This window comes from Lepus europaeus, chromosome 19 (assembly GCF_033115175.1).
Source record: "Lepus europaeus isolate LE1 chromosome 19, mLepTim1.pri, whole genome shotgun sequence".
NCBI lineage: Eukaryota > Metazoa > Chordata > Mammalia > Lagomorpha > Leporidae > Lepus > Lepus europaeus.
Genome location: NC_084845.1, coordinates 9,536,652 through 9,556,942, shown reverse-complemented (window position 1 = coordinate 9,556,942; position 20,291 = coordinate 9,536,652). Strand labels below are relative to the sequence as shown.

Genomic DNA, 20,291 nt, shown 5'->3' with positions numbered 1-20,291 from the left:
CCCCTTCCCGGCCCCCGCCCCCGAAGGCCACGCCCCCGCGGCGGCGGAAACGCGCTCCGCGGCGCTCCTCCCCTCCCCCCGCGGCGCGGCCCCCACTTCCGCTTCCGGTGCGGGCCGCGCGCGCGAGCGCAGCGGTGGGTGGCGGCGACCAGCCGGTGAGTGCAGACGTGGGGGCTGCGCAGTCCTGCTCTTTGATCGGGCGTGAACCCGGCTTCGCCCTGGCCCGGGGCCGTCGCCGCGCTGCCCTGGGCCTCTGCGGAGCCCGGGCCGCCACGGCCGCCCGCCCCTCGCCGCCCTCGGCCTGACAGGCCGCAGGCCGCGCCCCTGCCCCCGCCGCGGGCCACCGCTCGCCGTGCCGGACTCCGCCGCTGGTCACAGGCGCCGGCCCCAGTGCGGGGGCGCGATCGGGCCAGCCAGCGCGCCCCGCCGTCAGCCCACCTGCGCCTGCCGCAGGCTCTGCCCGTCCGCACGGACTGGCGCCCCCGCTGACCTCAGCCCCCTCCTCTCCACCGCGCGCCCCCGTCCCCCGCAGCTGCCGTCGTCTTCCGTGCGCGACCCCTCCCTCCGCCTCCGCGATACGTTGTATCTTTCGCGTTTCCCCGTCCCTTCCTGCCTGCATCGTGGGTGGCCCAAGGGGGAGCCTGCCCCCCAGCCCCTGGGAGTCTGCACACTCGCCGCCTCCGATCGCGGACCTTTGACCCTTGCACCTGCTTCTGGGACTCTGTCCCGTTCCGGGGTTGTGCGCCGCACGGTCACCCACGGGTTGCTCGGAGAGCCGCAGCTCCTGGCTCAGGGTTGTGTGGGGGTCCTGGGAGCCTCTGGCACCGGCTTCTCCTGCCTCACCCCCCCCCCCTCATATCCGGGCGATGAGGCGTTGAGGATCACCAGCGTGTTGCATGGTTTTTTTTCAGACCGGCGGACACTCCGGGTCCCCTCATCCACCAGGTTGGGGCCCCGGGGGCTCGGCCGCAGCGCGATGTGGCACGAGGCGCGCAAGCATGAGCGGAAGCTCCGCGGCATGATGGTGGACTACAAGAAGAGGGCGGAGCGGCGGCGGGAGTACTACGAGAAGATCGTGAGTCCTCGCCCCTCGCCCGGCGCGGGGTCCTGCAGGCCGGCCGGCGTCCCGGGTGGAGGCGGGGCTTGGGGGCCCTGTGGGCTCGGCTCTGGCCCGCGGTGGTGCGCGGTGCGGCCTCAGCGCACGCGGGGCTGAGCAGGACGCAGGGAGTCCTTGCAGCGCACGGCAGCGCGGCCAGAGGACTGGCCGCCCGTGGGCACCCAGCGGCCGTCTTGTGCCGTCTTCCCGGGGCCCAAGAGCTGAGGCACTTCTGAGGCTGGGCCTGGCACACAGCAGGAGTGGCGGCAGCGTAGAGGAAGTGACGTCTGACCGTGTCCCCTTCCCGTCGGGTTCTCCGATTGCTGTTAGTGAACAGGCCCAGCTCCGGGCCCGGCCTCGGGGCGCAGGTGCTGTGGCCGCGGCCCCTGGCCCCCGGTGGATCGCCTCGCCTGTTTAGGTCCTACTAGTCCTCGCGATCCGCCGTGAAACACGCGTGTTTGCGGGCTCCGGGTCTCCTCTTGGGTGGTTTATACTGAGCGTCCGGCCGCCCCCGTGCCCCGTGCCCCGTGCTCCGTGCCCCTGCTCCGGACTCTTCCCTGGCTCCCTCCCACCCTTGGAGGACTCACCTCTTCACCTCGGCGCAGGGTCCCGCGTGGTCTGCCTTCTGCCATGCGCCCCAACCGTGCCGCCCACCCTGTTCTCTGCCTCTTTCCTTTGCCTGGGTCATCCGGGCCTCCTTGCCGGGGGACTCCTGCTCCTCTCAGATCTCAGTCAGGGAGGGCTTGTCCCCACGCTTGTGCCGCCCTCGCACCTCGTGAGCTTTCGTACCCTGGTGTGTGTGCGCATACATGTGCCTGGTGTGTGCGTGTGCATGTGTACGTGCGTGTGTCTGTATCCGCATGTGTACACTGTTTCTACATCCAGGCCCACACACACCCAATCAGCTCTGAGAGAGCTTGCGTTTGCATGCCAGAGCCCAGCCCAGTAAACACAGTCTGAAAGAATGGATGAAGAAAGCAGTAAGACCAGCAGTTAGCAGTCGGTTGGTCTTCTCCAGCTCCAGAGAGGTCTTTAGATGTGTCGGGTCTTTTTTTTTTCTTTTATTTTTTTTTATTTGAGAGGCAGAGTTACAGATAGAGGGAGAGAGAGGTCTTCCATCCGCTGGTTCACTCCCCAGATGGCTGCAGTGGCTGGAGCTGTACTGATCCAAAGCCAGGAGCTTCTTCCGGGTCTCCCATGTGGGTGCAGGGGCCCAAGCACTTGGGCCATCTTCCACTGCTTTCCCAGGCTATAGCAGAGAGGTGGGTTGGAAGAGGAGCAGCTGGGATTCGAACTAGTGCTCATATGGGATGCCAGTGCCCCAGGTGGAGGCTTAGCGCAGTACACCACAGTGCTGGGCCAGCTGTGTGGGTTGTTTAATCCCCAGTCACCCATGGACAGAGGGGGCTGCTGTTACCCCACTCCGCTGAGCCCCCCAATTGCCTCTGGCACCCGGCAAGGAACCACCAGGCAGGAGCAAGCTGCTCTCCGGTGGTGTCGGAATAACTAGAGCGTGACCACGAGCCCAGGGCCTGGGTCCGGCTGGGTCCTAGACGAGGGCCCCGCACAGGCCGGGAGCTCGTGGGCACGTGGAGGGAAAACTGTGCTCTCCCTGTGCAGCAGGCCTGGGGGCGAGGTGCCAGCCGCCTCGCTGGGCCTGTGCTGCACCAGTCCTCACTCCAGACCAGGAGGTGCACCTCTGGCGGGGTGAGCTGGGGCTCAGGGGGCAGAGCTGGCGTCTTAGCCAGCTGTTGACCTGGTAGTCTCCTGCAGACGTGGAAGTTCAAGGAGGCAGAGCCCTTGTCTTAGGTGGCGGTGGCTGAAGGTGTGATGCAACGGTGTGGCCTCACGGTGCGGGTCAGGGCGCTCTGGCTCAGGTTCGGATGCCAGCTCTGGCCTGACGTGCGTGGGCCGCTCTCCTGAGCCGGGTTCCGTGGCACGCGAAGTGATGGGTCGTGCGCTGTCGGGTTTGGCCGTCACAGACCTAGGACGTCAGTGGCTTAACCAGGCTGGACGTGTGTGTCCTGCTCATAGGAAAGCAGAGGGAGCACGCTCTGCTCGGGCGTCAGGCGCACGCGGCTCCTCCTCCCTGGCTTGTCTCGGTGTCTAAGAGGCCGCTCAGGCTCTCAGCCATCCAACAGGGAGGAAAAGCCATCTCTGCCGGTTTCAGGAAGGTTTACCATGTTTTCCCATGATGCCTGCACTCAGGCCGCACTGGCCACGTGCAAGGGTACGGGTCGGGAAGGCTGAGCGGTGTGGCTGTGTCCTGGGCGGCCTGGACCGGATCCGTTAGAAGTGGCCCTCGGAGTCTGCCGTGGGAGCACCTGCCCGGGGCAGCTGTTGTTCCGTAAATATTAGCACTCGAGGTTGTTGACACTGCTGACGCCGGCCAGAGCTGGAATTCGGATCCAGGTCGATGGGTGGTGTAGAGGAGAGGAGGCTGGGGCTGGGTCCCATGGAGGGCCTGGGGTTCCGAACTGCTCCGTGTTAGCGGGAGGTCCCTGGCTGTGTCTGCTCAGGCCCTTGGATGAGCAGCCCTGCGCATTGGCTGCTGGGAAGAGCTTGAAGAACAAGTGCCCGCGGTGCAGGCCTGTACAAGTGGCCATTGTCGCTGTGTGTGAGCGTGACCAGCATTCAGATCGGGGCCGCGGGAAGTGGCCAGGCAGTGGCCAGTGCTGCTGAGAGAGCGGTGGGCTGCCCGCACGGCCGCTGCTCTCCCCCGCGGGCTGCGGGCGTGTCGAGGCAGGCACAGCTGGCTCTGATCCTCTGTCTCTGGTGCCTGCTGGCCGCTCGGCCACTGCTCCTGCCCCCGTCAGTTGGATAAAGAAGCAGAAGGCCCTGCTGATATGGAAGTGGGGAATGAACAGGTCCCAGCGTAGGTGTCTCCCCCTCCAGGAAGCCCCGGGCTGACCCCCATGCCAGATGAGCCTTCCTCTGGGCTCCCCGTTCTGAGCACTGCCCACTGCGGTTCCTCCCGGTGGGCACGCCTGTCTCCCCCGAACCGTGAGCCCGTGAGGGCAAGAGAGCCAGAGGGTGAGTGGGTGCTGGGCCTGCTTGTACCCCCGTGCTCTCGCAGCGTGGTTCGCGGCAGTTAACCGTCTGTCGGCAGGACGGCTGGATAGGAGCCCCTGCAGATGCACACAGACAGGGAGTGATCCTGTCTCCTGCGGTGTGGGCGGGCCTGAGACCCACAGAGAAATGGCCATCACGGGAAGCAGGGGCAGATGCCACTCAGGGGCGGAGCCCCACGCCTCTGGGAGCAGCAGAGAGGCTGTAGTGGCCGGGGCGGGGGCTGGGGCGTCATCAGGGGCGCGCCTCCTGCCCTGCCAGCCGGGAGAGCTGTAGAGCCTGTCACAGCCTGGGGCGGGCGGCGAACCCCGCTGTACCGGGCCCTCAGAAGTGGTGCGGGTGCTGGCTTTGGTTGTGTGGTTTCACCACAGTAAAAGACGCCTCTGAAACGTGAAAGGTAACCAACTAATAGTGGGCAAGAATTGGATTGCGGAGTCAGGCCCGTCTGGGCTCAAGTCCTCGTCTGCTGGGGCCGCGGCTGGGGTTGAGCCGCTCGCCATGCCGCGGCCCGTGCCGGAACGCCGGGTCAGGTGCTGGGTCGGGTGCCGGGTCGGCCCCGGCTGCTCTCTTCCGGTACAGCTTCCTGCTGACGTGTCTGGGAGGGCAGCAGGTGTTGGCCAAGTGCCGCCCCTGCCACCCAGGCGGCAGACCTGGCTGCTGTGGGCATTAGGGGAGTGAACCAATGGGCGGGCTCTCTGTCTCTCGTTCTGTCTTTCAGATAAATAAATCTAAAAAACGATGCCCAGGTGACCTGGGCCAGTGGGCGTCACCACTCTGAGCTTCTGCATCCGTATCTGGAGCCTGGAGATGAGAAGAGTGTTTGTCCACAGTTGGGACGTTGGAGAAAGCGTGCAACAAGCACTAAGCTCAGCGCCCGGCTTCTGGTGCGGCTCGCTGAGTTTTCCAGGGTCTCCCGGCAGTGCCGGGCTGCGGGCTGCGGGCCGTTCCTCCTAGCCCAGTGCTTTTTCCTCTCTGATGCTGACCCTGTCGGGGCTCTGTGCACCTGCTGCGTCCTGCACTGCAGGCTCCCGTGCGGCTCGGCTGCAGGGCCTGGCGTTTGGCCTGGAATAGCCTTGGCAGCGAGGTGGGCTCTTGACATCTGCCTGAGACCCCCGTGGCGCTGAGGGAGCTGCACGTGTCGTGTGCCTGGAGACGAGGGATCGAGGGAGGCGGGAGGTGCAGGACGAGGAGTGGACTCCATGGCCCCCTGCCCCCTGCCAGGCCCTGTGCGCTTCGGTGGGTGGCGGGTCCCAGCCTCGGTGTCTGCAGCTCTAAGTGAGGGTGACATCAGCCCAGCGCCTGGAGCCAGTGGGGCAGAGCCGTGATGAGCCTGTGCTTATTGGTGAACGTCCTCACCTCCTTAGAGAGCGGGGTGCACCTGCGCATCTGCTGGCCGACGGCTGGTGAGGATCTTGGAAACTTGGAGGGGATTTTTTTTTTTTTCCCTGAAGGGGCTCAACCTCTTCTGTGAGTGAGGATTCGCTCTTTCCTCCCTCAGGGTTCTGAGCACCTGCTGTGTGCCAGGCTGTTCTGGGCCCTGGGAATACAGTGGGGAACCCAACAGATCGCTGGCCCTCCGGGAGACAGGTGCGAGTGCAGCCAGGCCAGGTGTGCCAGCAGGTGCTAGTAGTGCTGTGAGAGGAGTTGGGTGGGGTAAGGGGACAGAGTAAGAGACTATGAGCGAGCTGTGTACATAGGGTCAGGCAGGAAGGCTTCCAGGAGGAGCCGTACTCGAGAATGTTCTAGGCTGAGGTCCCGAGCTGGGGTCGGGGGCAGGCCTGAGCGTTCTGGGAGTGGCATGGGGGTTGGTGTGCCCAGGGCAGCATGGGAAGGGGCAGTGTCCGAGGGACAGGCCGGAGCAGAGGAGGGACGTGGCTCCAGGCTGCTGCGGGGGAGCAGGGTGGCAGCATAGCCCGAGAAGAGGTGGCCACGGGGTCCAGGCAGGAAGAGAAGTCGGCTGGGTGAGGCTGGGGTAGAGAAGTGTTTGCACTCGGAGTGCGTGGCGGGAGCTTGGTCAGGATGTGCTGCGTGGTGCAGCGGCCCCTCCCTGAGGGCCCTGTGCTGTGGCCCCAGCTGGAGTTCAGGCCGCGGGGTATGGACCTGAGTGGGATTGCTTTTGAGAGGCAAAAGGATGGAAGGGGGAAAGAGACAAGTGTGTGGGGACTTCCCCGCTGCTGGTTCCCTCCCCAGATGCCTGCACCACCTGGGGCTGGGTCAGGCCAAATCCGGGAGTCGGGAACTCAGTTCAGGCCTCCCCCGTGGGTGACAGGGACTCACTTGAGCAGCTGAGTCGGCGCTGTGGCACAGCAGGTGAAGCTGCAGGCTGCAGCAGTGGCATCCCGTCTGGGCGCTGGTTCGAGTCCTGGCTGCTCCTCTTCCAATCCAGCTCTCTGCTGTGGCCTGGGAAAGCAGTAGAAGATGGCCCAAGTCCTTGGGCCCCTGCACCCATGTGGGAGACCTGGAAGAAGCTCCTGGCTTCAGATTGGTGCAGCTCCGGCTGTTGCAGCCATTTGGGGAGTGAACCAGTGGATGGAAGACCTTTCCTTCCCCTCCCCTCCCGCCTCTCCCTCTCTGTAACTCTGCTTTTCTTTTTTTTTTTTTTACCTTTCTTTTTTATTTATTTATTTATTTATTTTTTTGGACAGGCAGAGTGGACAGTGAGAGAGAGAGAGAGAAAGGTCTTCCTTTGCCGTTGGTTCACCCTCCAATGGCCGCCGCGGTAGGCGCACTGCTGCCGGCACACCGCGCTGATCCCAAGCCAGGAGCCAAGTGCTTCTCCTGGTCTCCCATGGGGTGCAGGGCCCAAGCACTTGGGCCATCCTCCACTGCACTCCCGGGCCACAGCAGAGAGCTGGCCTGGAAGAGGGGCAACCGGGACAGGATCGGTGCCCCGACCGGGACTAGAACCCGGTGTGCCAGCGCCGCAAGGTGGAGGATTAGCCTATTGAGCCGCGGCGCCGGCCTGTAACTCTGCTTTTCAAATACATAAATAAATCTTTAAAAAAAAATTACTTGAGCAGTCAACACTGCTGTGGCCAGGAGCCGGAGCCAGGAGCCAGGACTCAAACCCAGCCACTCCGGTGTGTGACGCTGCATCCGGGGCAGTGTCTGCTGAGCTAAACACTCACTCTTTGTTTAACTTTCGGGAGATCTCAGTCTCACATTCTTGTCAGTCCTTACTGTTTGTCCTTTCGGTTTCCGCCGTTGTCATCGTCGGGGTGCGGTGGCGTCTGGTGGTCCTGGACGGTGTTTCCCGGGCACTCGTGTCTGCTCCTCTCTTCCTGTGCCTTTGCAGCCTTGCTGTGTGAGGCTGATCCAGCCTGAGTCGGTGGCTGGGGCGGTGGGGGCGGCAGCGGAGATCAGAGGAGAGTGTGGGGGGAGGCTCTGTGCTGGCTGTGTGGACGTTTGGGCTGAGCGCAGGGCCTCGGGCCTCCGAGAGGAAGCGGCTCCTCATCTGGGGTGAGCCCCGTTGGTGCTGCCGCTGCTGCCTGGGTTAGTTGGTGAGTGCAGGGCGCCCGCCTGAGGGCAGAGGGGAGCTCACTGTGAAGCGTGGTTGGGGTGAAGTTGGCAGCTCAGTTGGGTGGTGACCTCCGTCCTGTCCACCCCCACAGAAGAAGGACCCAGCCCAGTTCCTGCAAGTGCACGGCCGAGCGTGCAAGGTGCACCTGGATTCTGCCGTTGCCCTGGCTGCGGAGAGCCCCGTCAACATGTGAGACGCACGCGGGGGCGTGGCGGCGTCTGCACTTGGAGGATGGGGGCAGAGGGGGCCGGGGTGTGGGGGAAGGGAGGGCCTGGGGCAGGGACCCTGGGGTAGGGACAGACCTCTGGGGACCCAGAGGTAAGGAAGGCTTGACCTGCAGTGAGGTGACAGGCACAGAGGCTGAGCCATGTGGGCGGGCAGGGCTTGGGTTGGAGGATCTCCAGGGGAGTGGGCGGGGCCAAACCAGTGACCCAGAGAGGGCGGGAGGAAGTTTCAGGAGGACGGGGGCTCCTAGCAGTAGCCCCTGGGGTGGGGCCCGGGTCTCTCCAGGAGCTGTCAGACGGGTGGCCTGTTGCAGCCCAGAGGCTGTGGCTTCAGCATGGGGGACCGAGAACTGGGGCTCCCGAGTGCAGTGGCGGGACAGGTGCTCTGTGTCCCCGGGCAGCGGGGCCCCGAGCTCTGACTCCCCACTCCACCCCTGCCCGCGTCAGGATGCCCTGGCAGGGAGACACCAACAACATGATCGACCGCTTCGATGTCCGCGCCCACCTGGACCACATCCCCGACTACACCCCACCTCTGCTCACCACCATGTAAGCCACCCCCCTGCCCCCCGGGATGCCGGGCCGGGCGTCACACCCTGCAGCCCTTGCCCTCTTTCTGCCGGCCGCCCGCCACCTTCCTAGGAAGGAGGTGTGTGGTGGGAAAGACGCCCCCTCCCACTTGGGAAGGTGAGGCTCAGGGTGACCCCCACCCCCGCCCTGCTGCCCCGAGCCTTCCCCGGCTGCCTCATCCTGTTTCCTGTCGGTGTGGGGTGTGGTCACCTCCTCCCCCTGACCTCAAGGCCTTGACCTCCCCTGAAGCTCCCCCGAGCAGGAGTCAGACGAGCGGAAGTGCAACTACGAGCGCTACCGAGGCCTGGTGCAGAACGACTTCGCTGGCAGTGAGTGCCTGGGCGGGCCGGGCGCGCGTGGGGTCCCTCGGCCGCCAGAGACCGCCGTGAGTGTGGGAAGATGTTTTGTCAGGGGCTCCCTGCTGCAGGGCCTCGAGTTCCCGTCCTTTTTTTTTTTCTGTGTATTTTCCCATGCTGGCATGGACCAGGCTGTCGGCTCTGAGAGAGTACTTGTTTTAAGCGGACGTTTGTACAGTGTTTGGTAGTTTGCTAAGCATTGGTGAGCATCGCGGGCCTGGTCTCATTACCGATGCCCCGTCCCAGTGAGCAGGGCGGGCTCAGAGAGAGCTCCCCCGCCCTGGCCTCCTGCAGATCTAAGATCAGAGAGGGCCAGATTCTAGCCATCAGTGAGGCCTTGGCGTGGGGAAGCTGGTCGTGAGCAGTGCTGTAGTTTGTTGTCACTCAAGGCTGCAGCGGTTCTTGGTGGTGGAGCCAGGTGCCTGTGTTCCTGCGTCCCCTCCCACGTACCGTGCAGCACTCCTTTGGTGTGTCAGGAAGTGTCCTGGGGGCTGGGCTTTGGGGGAGAGGGCCACCTAATCACGCCAGCGATGGCAATTACATGCCAAGGTGGTGTGGCGACAGATAGTGACCGTAGCTGGGGTCTGGAGGGTAGCTGGGCACTCGCTGGGGGAAGGGGGAAGAGGGAGGAGGGGAACGGCAGATCAAAGGCAGAGAGCCAGGGAGTGCGCCGGGGGCGGGCCAGCGCAGCTGGAAGCCAGGAGGACCGCATCCCCGGGCGAGCCAGCAGGGCCGCCTCAGGTCCCAGAGGAATGCCCAGGGCCTGCGGGGAAGGGTGCTCACCAGCGTCCCAGCCGACGTCAGGGACACGCTTCTCACAGCCCCACAGGCCAGAGGAGGCCGTGTCACAGCGTTGAGCTGCTGGGGTGGTTGTGGGAATTTAGGGAGCCCAGCTCATCCCTCACCACACAAGGCACTCACGGAGCAGCCTGTGGCGTCCAAGTGACAGGCGGCACTCAGAGCACGTTCGAGATTCTGGCGCACGGCCTCCCTGACGGCGACGCTGGTGGCAGTGCCCAGTACAGGGCACTCGCTCTGCCCGGAAAGGAGGGCGGGCACGGGTGGAGTCAGTGGTTGGCCAGGACGCCACTGCCACCCGACAGACTGTGACCCACGGGCTCTGGTGATAGAGCCCGCCCCCAGCCCGCTCTCAACTCGGTCCTCTGCCCGCTGCAGTCTCTGAGGAGCAGTGCCTGTACCAGATCTACATTGACGAGTTGTATGGGGGCCTCCAGAGACCCAGCGAGGATGAGAAAAAGAAGTGAGTCGGGGGCGGGGCGGCAGGGTGCAGGGCATCACGCGGGCCCAGGCTCCTTGGCGCTCTGTCCGCCGTGGGCTCCGTGAGCTGACAGTGTTGGGCCTGCAGTGGGAACACAGCGAATCAGTGCTCAGAGGAGGAGGTGGCTGGACGCTGGACCACTGGGTTTGTGCACAGCGAGCTGGGAGCGCGGGTCCCGGCGTCAGAGTCCTGCCAGCGAGGCCCAGGCAGGACTGTCCCTCAGCCTCGCCGAGCTCCTGGGTACCGTGGGGGCTGCAGGGCCCCTGCGGGAGCCGCTGGCCAGTCTCGCCCCTCTGCTCCACACAGTGCAGGAGACCGGCTCAGCCTCCAGCGCTGCCGTCGGCGATGGTGACGCCTTCGCACTGGCCTGGCAGCCCCACTCCAGGGTCCCAGGCTCTTGTTGCTTTCCCGTGCCCTGGGATTTCCACAGGACCGCGCTGGGAGCGCCAGCCTGAGGCTGGCCCTGGGGTTACTGACTGAAATGAATTCAGCCGCTCTGCTCTGGGCCACGCCGGGGTACCTCCTGGTCCACAGGGACTCAGCCCTGCCCCGTGGAACCGGTAGTTAGGGAGACAGACTCGTCCCCCCACGGTGAAGCCCAGCATTGCCGGGGCTGGGCGCTCAGGCAGAGTCTGGCCTAGCCTGGGGCACAGGTTAAGGAAGGACTCCTGGAAGGCTGGCCACTGGGTCACTGGGATGGAAGAGACAGGAGCCGACTTGGGGGTAGAAGGTTCTAGGCGGAGGGAAGGCCCAAGGCCAGGGTGCCGTGGAACTGGGGAGGCCGGCCCTCTGCACGGCGCTGGCCCGGCTCACCGGCTCCCCTGTCCCAGGCTGGCGGAGAAGAAGGCTTCCATCGGCTACACCTACGAGGACAGCACAGTGGCCGAGGTAGAGAAGGCCGCGGAGAAGCCGGAGGAAGAGGACTCACCGGCCGAGGAGGAGAGCAACTCGGACGAAGATGAGGTCATCCCCGACATCGGTGGGGTCCCCTCTCTGTCCTCCCCACCCCCAGTCCCTGGGCATCATTTCTGTGTGTCGTCCCTTACCCTCTGGGCAGCCCATGCTTACGAGCCCTGCCCCGCCTCCGCCCTCTGCTCCCCGCCCGCCCGCCTCTCTCCCCCCTCTTCCTCAGCTCTTGCTGCCAGGGGCCCCCTGCCTGGTTGTTGGCTCTGCTCTCCTCTCCTTGGGTTGGCCTGTCTGCCTCTGCCTGCTCGCCCCTCCGGAAGACGAGCGTGCATCCTTTCCCCGCGCTGTCTTCACCCCCCAGCATCTGTTCATCTTTCCCCGCCCTCCCCATTTACCTCCCCCAAGCACCCATCGCTCGAGCGCCCGCCTGCCTCTCCGCCCTCCTCGGCGCCGTCTCTACCAGCAGCTCTGTCTTCACGCTCAGGCTTCCATCCACCTGCTGCTTCTGCCCCTTGTGGATCACGTGTCCAGCTCCTAAACACCTACGAGCCGCGCGCTGCCCGCTGCCACCACCTGCCCGCCCCCACTCCCCCCTCGCCCGTCACACTCCGCACACGCCTCGCTGCCAGAGGTCCTCCCACCCCCATCCAAGTTCATTCCTGCAGGCCCCGCCGCCCCTAGGTAGTCTGCCTGCCCTTAGGGGCCCGCAGCCTGAGGGGTGTCAGCTGGGCCTCTGATGCAGCCCCGGGTGGGCGCCCCGTGCACCCCCGGGCACTGCCCCGGCCGGTCTTCCCCGGGCTCGGCTCCTGACGGCCTTTCTCTCGGTGCAGACGTGGAGGTGGACGTGGATGAGCTGAACCCGGAGCAGGTGGCCGACCTCAACAAGCAGGCCACGACCTACGGCATGGCCGACGGTGACTTTGTCAGGTGAGGCCTGTCCCGTGACCGCATCCTGCTGCTGTCCCTGGACCTGATGTCCCTGCTTCTAGGCCTGTGTGCCCAGCCCTGGCCCAAGGCCACTGCGGCCCGCTTGCAGAAACTGTTCTCGGCCGGCGCCGCAGCTCGTTAGGCTAATCCTCCGCCTTGTGGCGCCGGCACCCCGGGTTCTAGTCCCAGTCAGGGCACCGGATTCTATCCCGGTTGCCCCTCTTCCAGGCCAGCTCTCTGCTGTGGCCCGGGAAGGCAGTGGAGGATGGCCCAAGTGCTTGGGTCCTGCTCCCACATGGGAGACCAGGAGAAGCACCTGGCTCCTGCCTTCGGATCAGCGCAGTGTGGTTAGAATTAGTGAATTAGAAACAGTAAACACGAGTGGACGCTGCGCTCTGCTCAGAACCCTCCGTGGCCCCGCCGCGCTCAGGAGCAGCGGCAGCCCCTCCCCACGTGGCCTCACCAGTCCCTCTGCTGCTTCCCCGGCCTCCCTCCCTGCTGGGAGTCCAGCAGGTGCCCCTGGGCGCTCCGCACCGCCTTTCCCTTCCGTGGCTGACTTTGTCCCACGAAGGTCAGCGCTGTCTCAGGAACCCTCGTGCTAGTCCCTTGGTCACTGTGCGCCCTGGGATGTGGGCTCGGAGCAGGTGAGGGTTTGGTGCTGAGTTGTTCATATCTGCAGTAGAGTGGCCCCAGCAGGCGCCCTGTATGTTGGGCCGTCAGCACGGCGGCCGCCCCCACTCCGCTCACTCTGGCTCCGTCGCGTTTCTCTGGGGGAGGCCGGTGCCCTGCCCACCCCTCGTGCCTCTCCCCGCAGGATGCTCCGGAAGGACAAGGAGGAGGCAGAAGCCATCAAGCACGCCAAGGCCCTGGAGGAGGAGAAGGCCATGTACTCGGTGAGGGCTGGGCCTCGGTGCGGGCGGGGGCAGGCTTCCGCGAGGACGTGCCGCTCACCGGCCTGCCCCCCCACCCCAGGGCCGGCGCTCCCGGCGCCAGCGGAGAGAGTTTCGAGAGAAGCGACTAAGGGGGCGGAAGATCAGCCCACCCAGGTGAGGCTGCTCCCAGAGCCTGCCGCGGTCGCCTCTGAGGTCTGGGGGAGGCGGGCAGGGGCCCGGGAGAGCCCTCCTGGTGGGCAGCAGGCGGCCAGAGTGCAGGCTTGAAGTAGCCGGCGTCTCCCGCTGGCCGCTCCCCGCACCCTCCTGGACTGGGAGCCCAGGCCAGACGCTCCGGCACCTTGCCCGTCTCTCCTCCCCTGGACTCGGCCCGATTCCGCTGCCTGCCTGCGTCCTCTCTGTCAGTCTGGCCCAGTGTCGTCCCCTCTCTGAGCTGGATTTGCTCCTTTGGGAGATGGGGCGCCATCACCTGCCAGTCCCTACGCGCAGGTCTTGGGACAAGTTTGGATGAGGCAGTCGAGCATGGCAGGGAGCGCCCAGCTTGCCCTAGGAGGCCTCGGCTTCTGGCATCCGCTGGCCGCACGTGTGCCCAAGGAGGGAGGCAGGCACGGGTCCTCACTGGCATCGGTGTCGGTGTTGGCTCCCTGTTTAGGAGCCGTGTGACCCTGGGTGAGGGACTGTCTCTGGACCCCAGCTTCCTCAGCTGTGAAGTGTGGATAATCGTGGCCGCCCTATCGGGGAGCTGGGACGAGCCACTGGTGGGGTGGGGGAGCTCCTGGGCCTGGCACACAGGACGCGGTTCAGACACATCGGCTCAGTGCTGTTGTCACCCAGCCAGCCCCAGCGAGAGCTTGGCACAGGCTGGAGGGGTCCGGAGGCCAGCGGGACCGGGGGTGGTGAGGTCCGAGTTCCCCAGAGGCAGGACGTGGCTGGGAAGCCGTGGCCTGGGACGCTGGCTCGTGTTTCAACGGCAGGTCTGAGGTGGGCGTAGGTGAAGGAATCCAGCAAGGCCATCACGTGTTGCCCGCCGCCGCCTCACTATGGCGCTTGCCTGGCTTTGGGCCGTCACTCAGGGCGGGGGGCTTGGTCCAATGCCATGTGTGCCCAGGTGCCAAGCCCCCACTTGGCCCACCCCATTCTTCTCTCCATAGCTATGCCCGCCGAGACAGCCCCACCTATGACCCCTATAAGCGGTAAGTGCAGGGGCCCCTGGCTGGGCTGGGGGGTGGGGGTTAGGGCAGGAGGCCCGCTGTGCCAGGCAGCCCACTCGATACCATGTGTGGTAAAAGGCTGTTTAACTCCAACTCCCAGAAACGGGCGGTGAGCCTGGCAGCCGTGAGGAGGGGAGGGCCTTCAGGGGGCCGGGCCTCAGTCCCACCTCAGCCTTGAAGCCCCTGGCAGCCCAGGTCCTTTCCCAGTGGGGGGAGGGGGCTCTGCCTGCTGGGGGCCCTGGCAGGTGCAGCGAGGTGAGGCGCTCAGTACAGGAGTGTTAGGGACGTCAGGCGCTTTCTGTTTGTTTTACAAAAATGAAATTATACTGGGCTGCATTGCTTGCAGTTTGCCGCTCCCCCCCCCCCCAGCTGTCTGTCGAGGAAGACTTTCCGTGTCGCATAGACTTCTTGTCTTTGCTCACTGGCCGCCCGGAACCAGCCGCTGCCATCCTGGTTCTCTACACAGGCTCCGTGCTCACGGGCCGGGTGCCGGAGAGCTGGGTCTCTTGCTGCCCTGCTGAGCCCGTTCTGCAGGCCCCTCTGGCGCCCCTCGGGCGGGCTTCTGCCATGGAGACCAGGCCTGCGGAGCCCGGGCGTCTGAGCCACCCCCTTCCACCCGCAGATCGCCCTCAGAGTCCAGCTCCGAGTCCCGCTCGCGCTCCCGCTCGCCGACTCCAGGCCGGGAGGAGAAGATCACGTTCATCACCAGCTTTGGGGGCAGCGACGAGGAGGCCGCCGCAGCTGCAGCCGCTGCAGCCGCGTCAGGGGCCGCCCCAGGGAAGCCCCCCGCACCCCCCCAGCCTGGCGGCCCTGCGCCGGGACGCAATACCAGCGCCCGGTCGGTAACGCTCACGCCGCCCGCCCTACGCCCCGGCCGCCGTGGGGGGGCCCTGAGCAGGGGGGGTCGAGGCGCAGGCCCGAGCTGACCCATGCCCCGCCCCGCCCCCCCGCCCGCAGCCGCCGCTCTTCCTCTTCTTCCTCCTCCTCCGCCTCGAGGACGTCCAGCTCGCGCTCGCGCTCCCGCTCCAGCTCGCGCTCCCGCCGCGGGGGCCACTACCGCTCTGGCCGCCACGCCCGCTCCCGCTCGCGCTCCTGGTCCCGCTCTCGCTCCCGCTCCCGGCGCTACTCCCGCTCCCGGAGCCGAGGCCGGCGGCACTCAGGTGGGGGCTCACGAGATGGACACCGCTACTCCCGCTCGCCCACCCGGCGTGCTGGCTACGGGCCACGGCGCAGAAGCAGGTGCGTGCGGTGGGCGTGTGTGGCCGCCCGCTGAGCGGGGGCTCGGAGGGAGGCGCCCTGCTCTAGCCCTAGGGGGCCCTTGCTTTGAAGCGGGGAGGCAGGGGTGTGTGTGCAGGGAGCACCGGGATGCGGTGGAGGGAGGAGGGCGAGTGTCTCCTGTCCTGGGCACTGCTGTCCCTGCTGGGACTTCCCAGACCTGGGAGAGTGGAAGTCACGGCTGCTTCGGAGCATGCCCTGGCGGACCTGGGCCTTGGTGGCTGGACGCCCCGGGGGAGGCTCTCCTGGGGGCGCGGCAACTGCCAGGGAGGGGGCAGGAGACAGCCTTGGCGGAGGCGCGGGGTTGAGGCCGTCCTCTGGGGGCTCGGCCTGCTGTTCGGGAGGTGGTGAGGCCCGGTGGGTGACGGGGGGTACTGGGGGACAGCTGCCTGGTGCCTATTGAACTTGGGCCCTGCTGGTGCACTCTGCCCCCCGGGCCTTCGTCTGCAGGGCAGAGGTCACAGCGCTGTCCACCGGCTGTCTCATCAGAGCGCCACAGGCAGGTTCACACAGAGCACTTAAAGGCGTGGTGGTAGCCGGGGTCGCAGTGCCAGCTCCCTGTGGGTCCAGAGGAGGGGCCGGGGCGGCCCTGGTGAGCCAGCGGGCGCACGTTCCGTCCTGTAGTGTTGACTGCCCAGTGGCCGGCTTGGCATTGCCTGGTCTGTGGTTTCTCGAGAAGTCATGAGAGAGCTCTTGTTTTGCTCATGTTGACAACAACTTTAATATTGTAAAAACCCGAGAGCCCCGAGCACAGTGAAGGCTGCTGGGTCACTCCCTGCAGCCTGAGCCAGGGCGATGACGGGGCAGGGGGACCTGGCCACACCTGCGGTGCCAGCCAGAGGGTGAGCCCTGGCTGAGGAACCACCAGGGTCCTGAGAAGAGGGAGCATGGGGCTGTACTGGAGACTGGTGGGGGCAGAGCGGGGTTGTCGCTGGAGGAGACCCTGGGCCCCAAGGGAAATCAGAGGTGGATGAGGGTGTACAGCAGGTCCCCTTTGCGAGCCCCGAGTTCAGACGGGCTGGCCAGCCAAGTCCTGCCCTCCAGCGGTCACGCCCAGCAAGTTGTCAGGTGCTTGTCCAGGAGGGCGAGAAGTAGATCAGGTACAGCTGACGGGGCCAGGACCTGTCCTATGTCCTAGGCCAGGCGAGTCTGGAGGGTGGTCTGGCTAGACAGGGCCAGAGTGATTCTAGAACTTTCTGAGGGAAAACAATGGGAGAGTCAAGGCCAGACACAGGGCCTTGCGGGAAGACGGTGGACTGGGAGCTGGTGGAGGGGTACAGCCTCATGACCCTGCCATGCCCCATGTACCCCCAGGAGCCGCTCCCGCTCGGGAGACCGCTACAGACGGGGCGGCCGGGGCCCTCGGCACCACAGCAGCAGCCGCAGCCGCAGCAGCTGGTCCCTCAGCCCGTCCCGCAGTCGCAGCCTGACTCGCAGCCACAGCCCCAGCCCCAGCCCGAGCCCCAGCCGCAGCCGCAGCCGGAGCCGCAGCCAGAGCCACTCGCCATCGCCCCCAAGGGAGAAGCTGAGCAGGCCGGCGGCGTCCCCTGCTGTGGGCGAGAAGCTGAAAAAGTGAGTGGGGCAGGCCCAGGTCGGGGCAGCGGCTCGGGCGGCCTTTGAAGGACACTGGGTCCTGCTCCCGGAGGCCGGGGCTCCGGTCCTCAGGGCGTGTCTGGGGCGCGGTTAGAGGGACAACTAGGGCGGGGCCTGTCCCGAAGGGGCCGAGGAGGGTGTGCTCATCCGCTCGAGCTCTCTGGCCTGAGGACCGTGCTGAGGTGGGGGGGAACGGGGGGGCGCCCTTTCGTCTTCCAACCCTAGCCCTCTGGCCCCGCCCTCCCCCAGGACTGAGCCTGCCGCTGGTAAAGAGACAGGAGCTGCCAAAGTCAGTAAGAATTTGGAACTCGCCTGCCTAATTCCCGCAGCAGCAGTGCCCAGAGCTGGGCCCGGTGGGCCTGCAGGGGGCCCGGGTGGGCCGCGCGATCCAGACCCAGGGATGGCGGGCGAGGGGGGCGGAGGAGCCTGCCCCATGAGCACCGCGTCCCCTCCCCTCCGCACTGTGCCACGGGACTGCAGCCGTCCCTGAGCCTCCCGAGCCTTGTGGGGCGGGAGGGGGTGTCCACAGCCTGCTCCTCCTCCCCACGTGTCCCCTGCAAGTCGCAGGCTCTTGGCTGAGGTGGGCTGTGGGGGCGCCGGGACACCCACCCCTCTCCCGCCTCTTCCCCTTCCCCAGCCCAAGCTGACGCCGCAGGAGAAGCTCAAGCTGAGGATGCAGAAGGCACTGAACAGGCAGTGTACGTGCGCCCGGGCCTCTGTCCCCCAGCCGACCCAGCCCCTCCGGGCACCGGGGCCTCGGTCCCCCTGGCTTCCCAGCCGACCCAGCCACCCAGCCCCTCTGGGCGCCTGGGCCTCCGTCCCCCCGGCTTCCCAGCCGACCCAGCCCCTCCGGGCACCGGGGCCTCGGTCCCCCAGCCGACCCAGCCCCTCCGGGCACCGGGGCCTTGGTCCCCCCGGCTTCCCAGCCGACCCAGCCCCTCCGGGCACCCGGGCCTCCGTCCCCCCGGCTTCCCAGCCGACCCAGCCCCTCTGGGCACCCGGGCCTCGGTGCCCCCGGCTTCCCAGCCGACCCAGCCACCCAGCCCCTCCAGGCGCCCGGGCCTCCGTCCCCCCGGCTTCCCAGCCGACCCAGGGTGCAGGGCGCCGCGCGGGGCGGGTGTGGGGGCCCGGGCCGTCCCTCCTCTCAGCCTCCGTGTGCCCTCCTCCCTGCAGTCAAGGCGGATAAGAAGGCGGCGCAGGAGAAGATGATCCAGCAGGAGCACGAGCGGCAGGTGCGGTGGGGGGCGGGGGGCGAGCGCGGGAGCGGGGGGGCTGCCGCCTGGCCGCGCCCTCACCACCCGTTTCTGCAGGAGCGGGAAGATGAGCTCCGCGCCATGGCCCGCAAGATCCGGATGAAGTAAGGCCGTCCCCCGCTCCCGCACCGCCCGGCCTTGCCGCCACCTGAGCTCTGTGGGTGGATGAAAGGCACAGTCCCCGCCTGGCCCCGGGGCTGCGCGGCCACCTCTGGCTCCTCTCCCGCCATCTCCTCCCTCTCTCCCTGGCTTAGCTCTGCCTGTGTTGTCATGACCTGCCGAGTTCTTCCTCTTCCCAGCCGGCCCCCTCCCTTCGCTGACCGTCCTGCCCAGAGCGGGGCCCCGAGCCATCTCCCCACCCTGCTGCGTTTTTCTGCGTGGCCCTCGCCCCCACCTGCACTGAGCGGTGTGCTTTCTGCTCACTCACTTCCTGTTTGCATCTCCACTGAGGTGTCAGGTCGTGCTGGGGTAGCCTCGGCGCGTGGACACGGAGAGGGGCTCCGGCAGTGTGTGAGGGGGGCGACAACTCGGCCAGCTCTGTCTGCTCGCTCCACCCACCCACCCATTTCCTCCGTGGCAGCGTTGAGTGGGGAACCAGGGCCAGAGCAGACAGCTTGGGTTCAGCTCAGCGGGGCCTCTCTGTCATCGAGGGGCCTCCCATAATGCTCTGTAGCCCGGGGGCAGCCTGGTACTCGTTCCTGTAGGGCCCCAGGTCGCCCTGGGCCTGTGGGCAGAGCGAGGCTATAGCACCTGCTGTGTCAGTCAGGGGCAGGTTCTAGCTCACGGGTGTCGTGAGTGCTTGGAATAGTGACTTGGGGTCCCTGAGACAGGGCCCCCGAGAGCCCTGCTGTGGCCTGTGGGGAGGCCTGAGACCCCTGCCAGAGCTGCCCTCCTGCCGTGGTTGCCACGGGTGTCTGTTTAGGACACGCCCACTGTGCTGGGCTTCAGGGCTTGCTGTCAGGGAGTTGGGCTTGTGGTGGGTCAGGCTCGGCTCCCGCTCCGGCGCTGCACCCTGCACCCTGGTCTTTCTCCTGTCTGGGCTCCCTTTGCTAAGTGGAGATGAAGCCATTTCGCCCCTCACAGCCTTCTTAGGGTTCAGTGAGGTCCAGACCGGGCTTTGGTGAGGGCACCCGCTAGTCTGGTGAGCCAGAGGCCCTGCGCCGACAGGAGGTGATGGGGCCCTGGCCTCCCTGAGGCTTCCCCAGCAGGCAAGGCGGGATTCCAGTCCTGCCTGCCACCCGCAGTCCCTCACAGCCCGAGCGGGAGAGCAGCAGCACAGGCCCCTGGGTCCCTGCGCACTGCACTTGCCTTCCCCAGGGTCCGCGTCCCAGCAGGTGCTCACCCCTCCCCTGGTCGCCTCCCTCTTCCCCCCGCAGGGAGCGGGAACGCCGAGAGAAGGAGAGAGAAGAATGGGAACGCCAGTACAGCCGGCAGAGCCGCTCTCCGTCCCCCCGCTACAGTGAGTGTCCCCCGGGCCCCTGGCCAGGCTGCAGGCGACCCGGGCTCAGGGCCTCCCAGGAGTGAGAAGGGGGTGGGCCGCTGAGGGTCAGGTGCGCCCAGCACTGTCTGTCCTCACCCATCCATCTCCCCTCCACAGGCCGGGAATACAGCTCTTCTCGGAGGTGAGCAAGCTAACCCCGCCGCCATTGTCCTGATTCCTTCCCTGGGCTGGGGGGGCAGGGCTGGTCTCATCCCTGACCCCTGGGCATGGCCAGGCTCCCAGCTTCCTGTCCCCCTCCTCACAGCCCTCCCCTTCTCTCCACAGGCGCTCGAGGTCCCGCTCCCGAAGCCCCCACTATCGGCACTAGGCAGAGGGGGCACAGGGCCCCAGGGCTGGGGAAGAGGGCTCAGCTGTGATGCTGCTCTTTGTGAAATAAAATCGAGCATTATTTAATCCCCTTCCCGGCCTCGGTGTCTGTGTGGTTGGTGCGGGATTCAACCCCCAGGGCCCAGCAGCCGCCTGGGAAGAGCTTGCTGGTGGACAGGCCAGGTGCCGGGGGCGCCTCTAGGGGGAGTCCTGCCCACAGCTCCTCCTGGAGAGGCCAGCTTAGAAGGCAGGGGGCGCGATGCAGTGGGAAGAGGGCCCAGACCTGTCCGTGGGTGCAGACAGGGTGCCGGCCCA

General features: G+C 66.5%; 1 protein-coding gene across 3 annotated transcripts; it reads left to right on the top strand.

The window, feature by feature from the left end:
- Positions 1-112: 112 nt before the first annotated feature.
- CLASRP (CLK4 associating serine/arginine rich protein) lies at positions 113-20,063 on the top strand. 3 transcript variants are annotated; one of them, XM_062176092.1, is made up of 21 exons: positions 113-155; positions 912-1,075; positions 7,777-7,874; positions 8,357-8,458; positions 8,729-8,808; positions 10,012-10,096; positions 10,945-11,093; positions 11,851-11,947; positions 12,762-12,840; positions 12,920-12,993; positions 13,989-14,030; positions 14,671-14,886; positions 15,006-15,287; positions 16,638-16,895; positions 17,166-17,205; positions 17,554-17,614; positions 18,090-18,148; positions 18,227-18,273; positions 19,546-19,628; positions 19,767-19,791; positions 19,935-20,063. In XM_062176092.1, the coding sequence occupies exons 2-21, from the start codon at positions 977-979 to the stop codon at positions 19,975-19,977; spliced, it is 2,019 nt and encodes a 672-aa protein (XP_062032076.1). In that variant the 5' UTR covers positions 113-155; positions 912-976; the 3' UTR covers positions 19,978-20,063. The 3 variants fall into 3 exon arrangements, with proteins under 3 accessions (XP_062032076.1, XP_062032075.1, XP_062032077.1); XM_062176091.1 differs by having other exon boundaries at positions 18,227-18,275; positions 19,524-19,628; XM_062176093.1 differs by lacking the exons at positions 19,546-19,628; positions 19,767-19,791; positions 19,935-20,063 and having other exon boundaries at positions 17,166-17,209.
- Positions 20,064-20,291: the final 228 nt, after the last annotated feature.

What these genes read in the sequence shown, in the direction of transcription:
- CLASRP (XM_062176091.1), top strand. Translation starts at nt 977, where the DNA reads ATGTGGCACGAGGCGCGCAAGCATGAGCGGAAGCTCCGCGGCATGATG. An exon ending in AAGAGACAGGAGCTGCCAAA is followed by an intron (nt 17,206 to 17,553) that starts GTCAGTAAGAAT and finishes CCCCTTCCCCAG; the next exon opens with CCCAAGCTGACGCCGCAGGA. An exon ending in CTCTCCGTCCCCCCGCTACA is followed by an intron (nt 19,629 to 19,766) that starts GTGAGTGTCCCC and finishes TCCCCTCCACAG; the next exon opens with GCCGGGAATACAGCTCTTCT.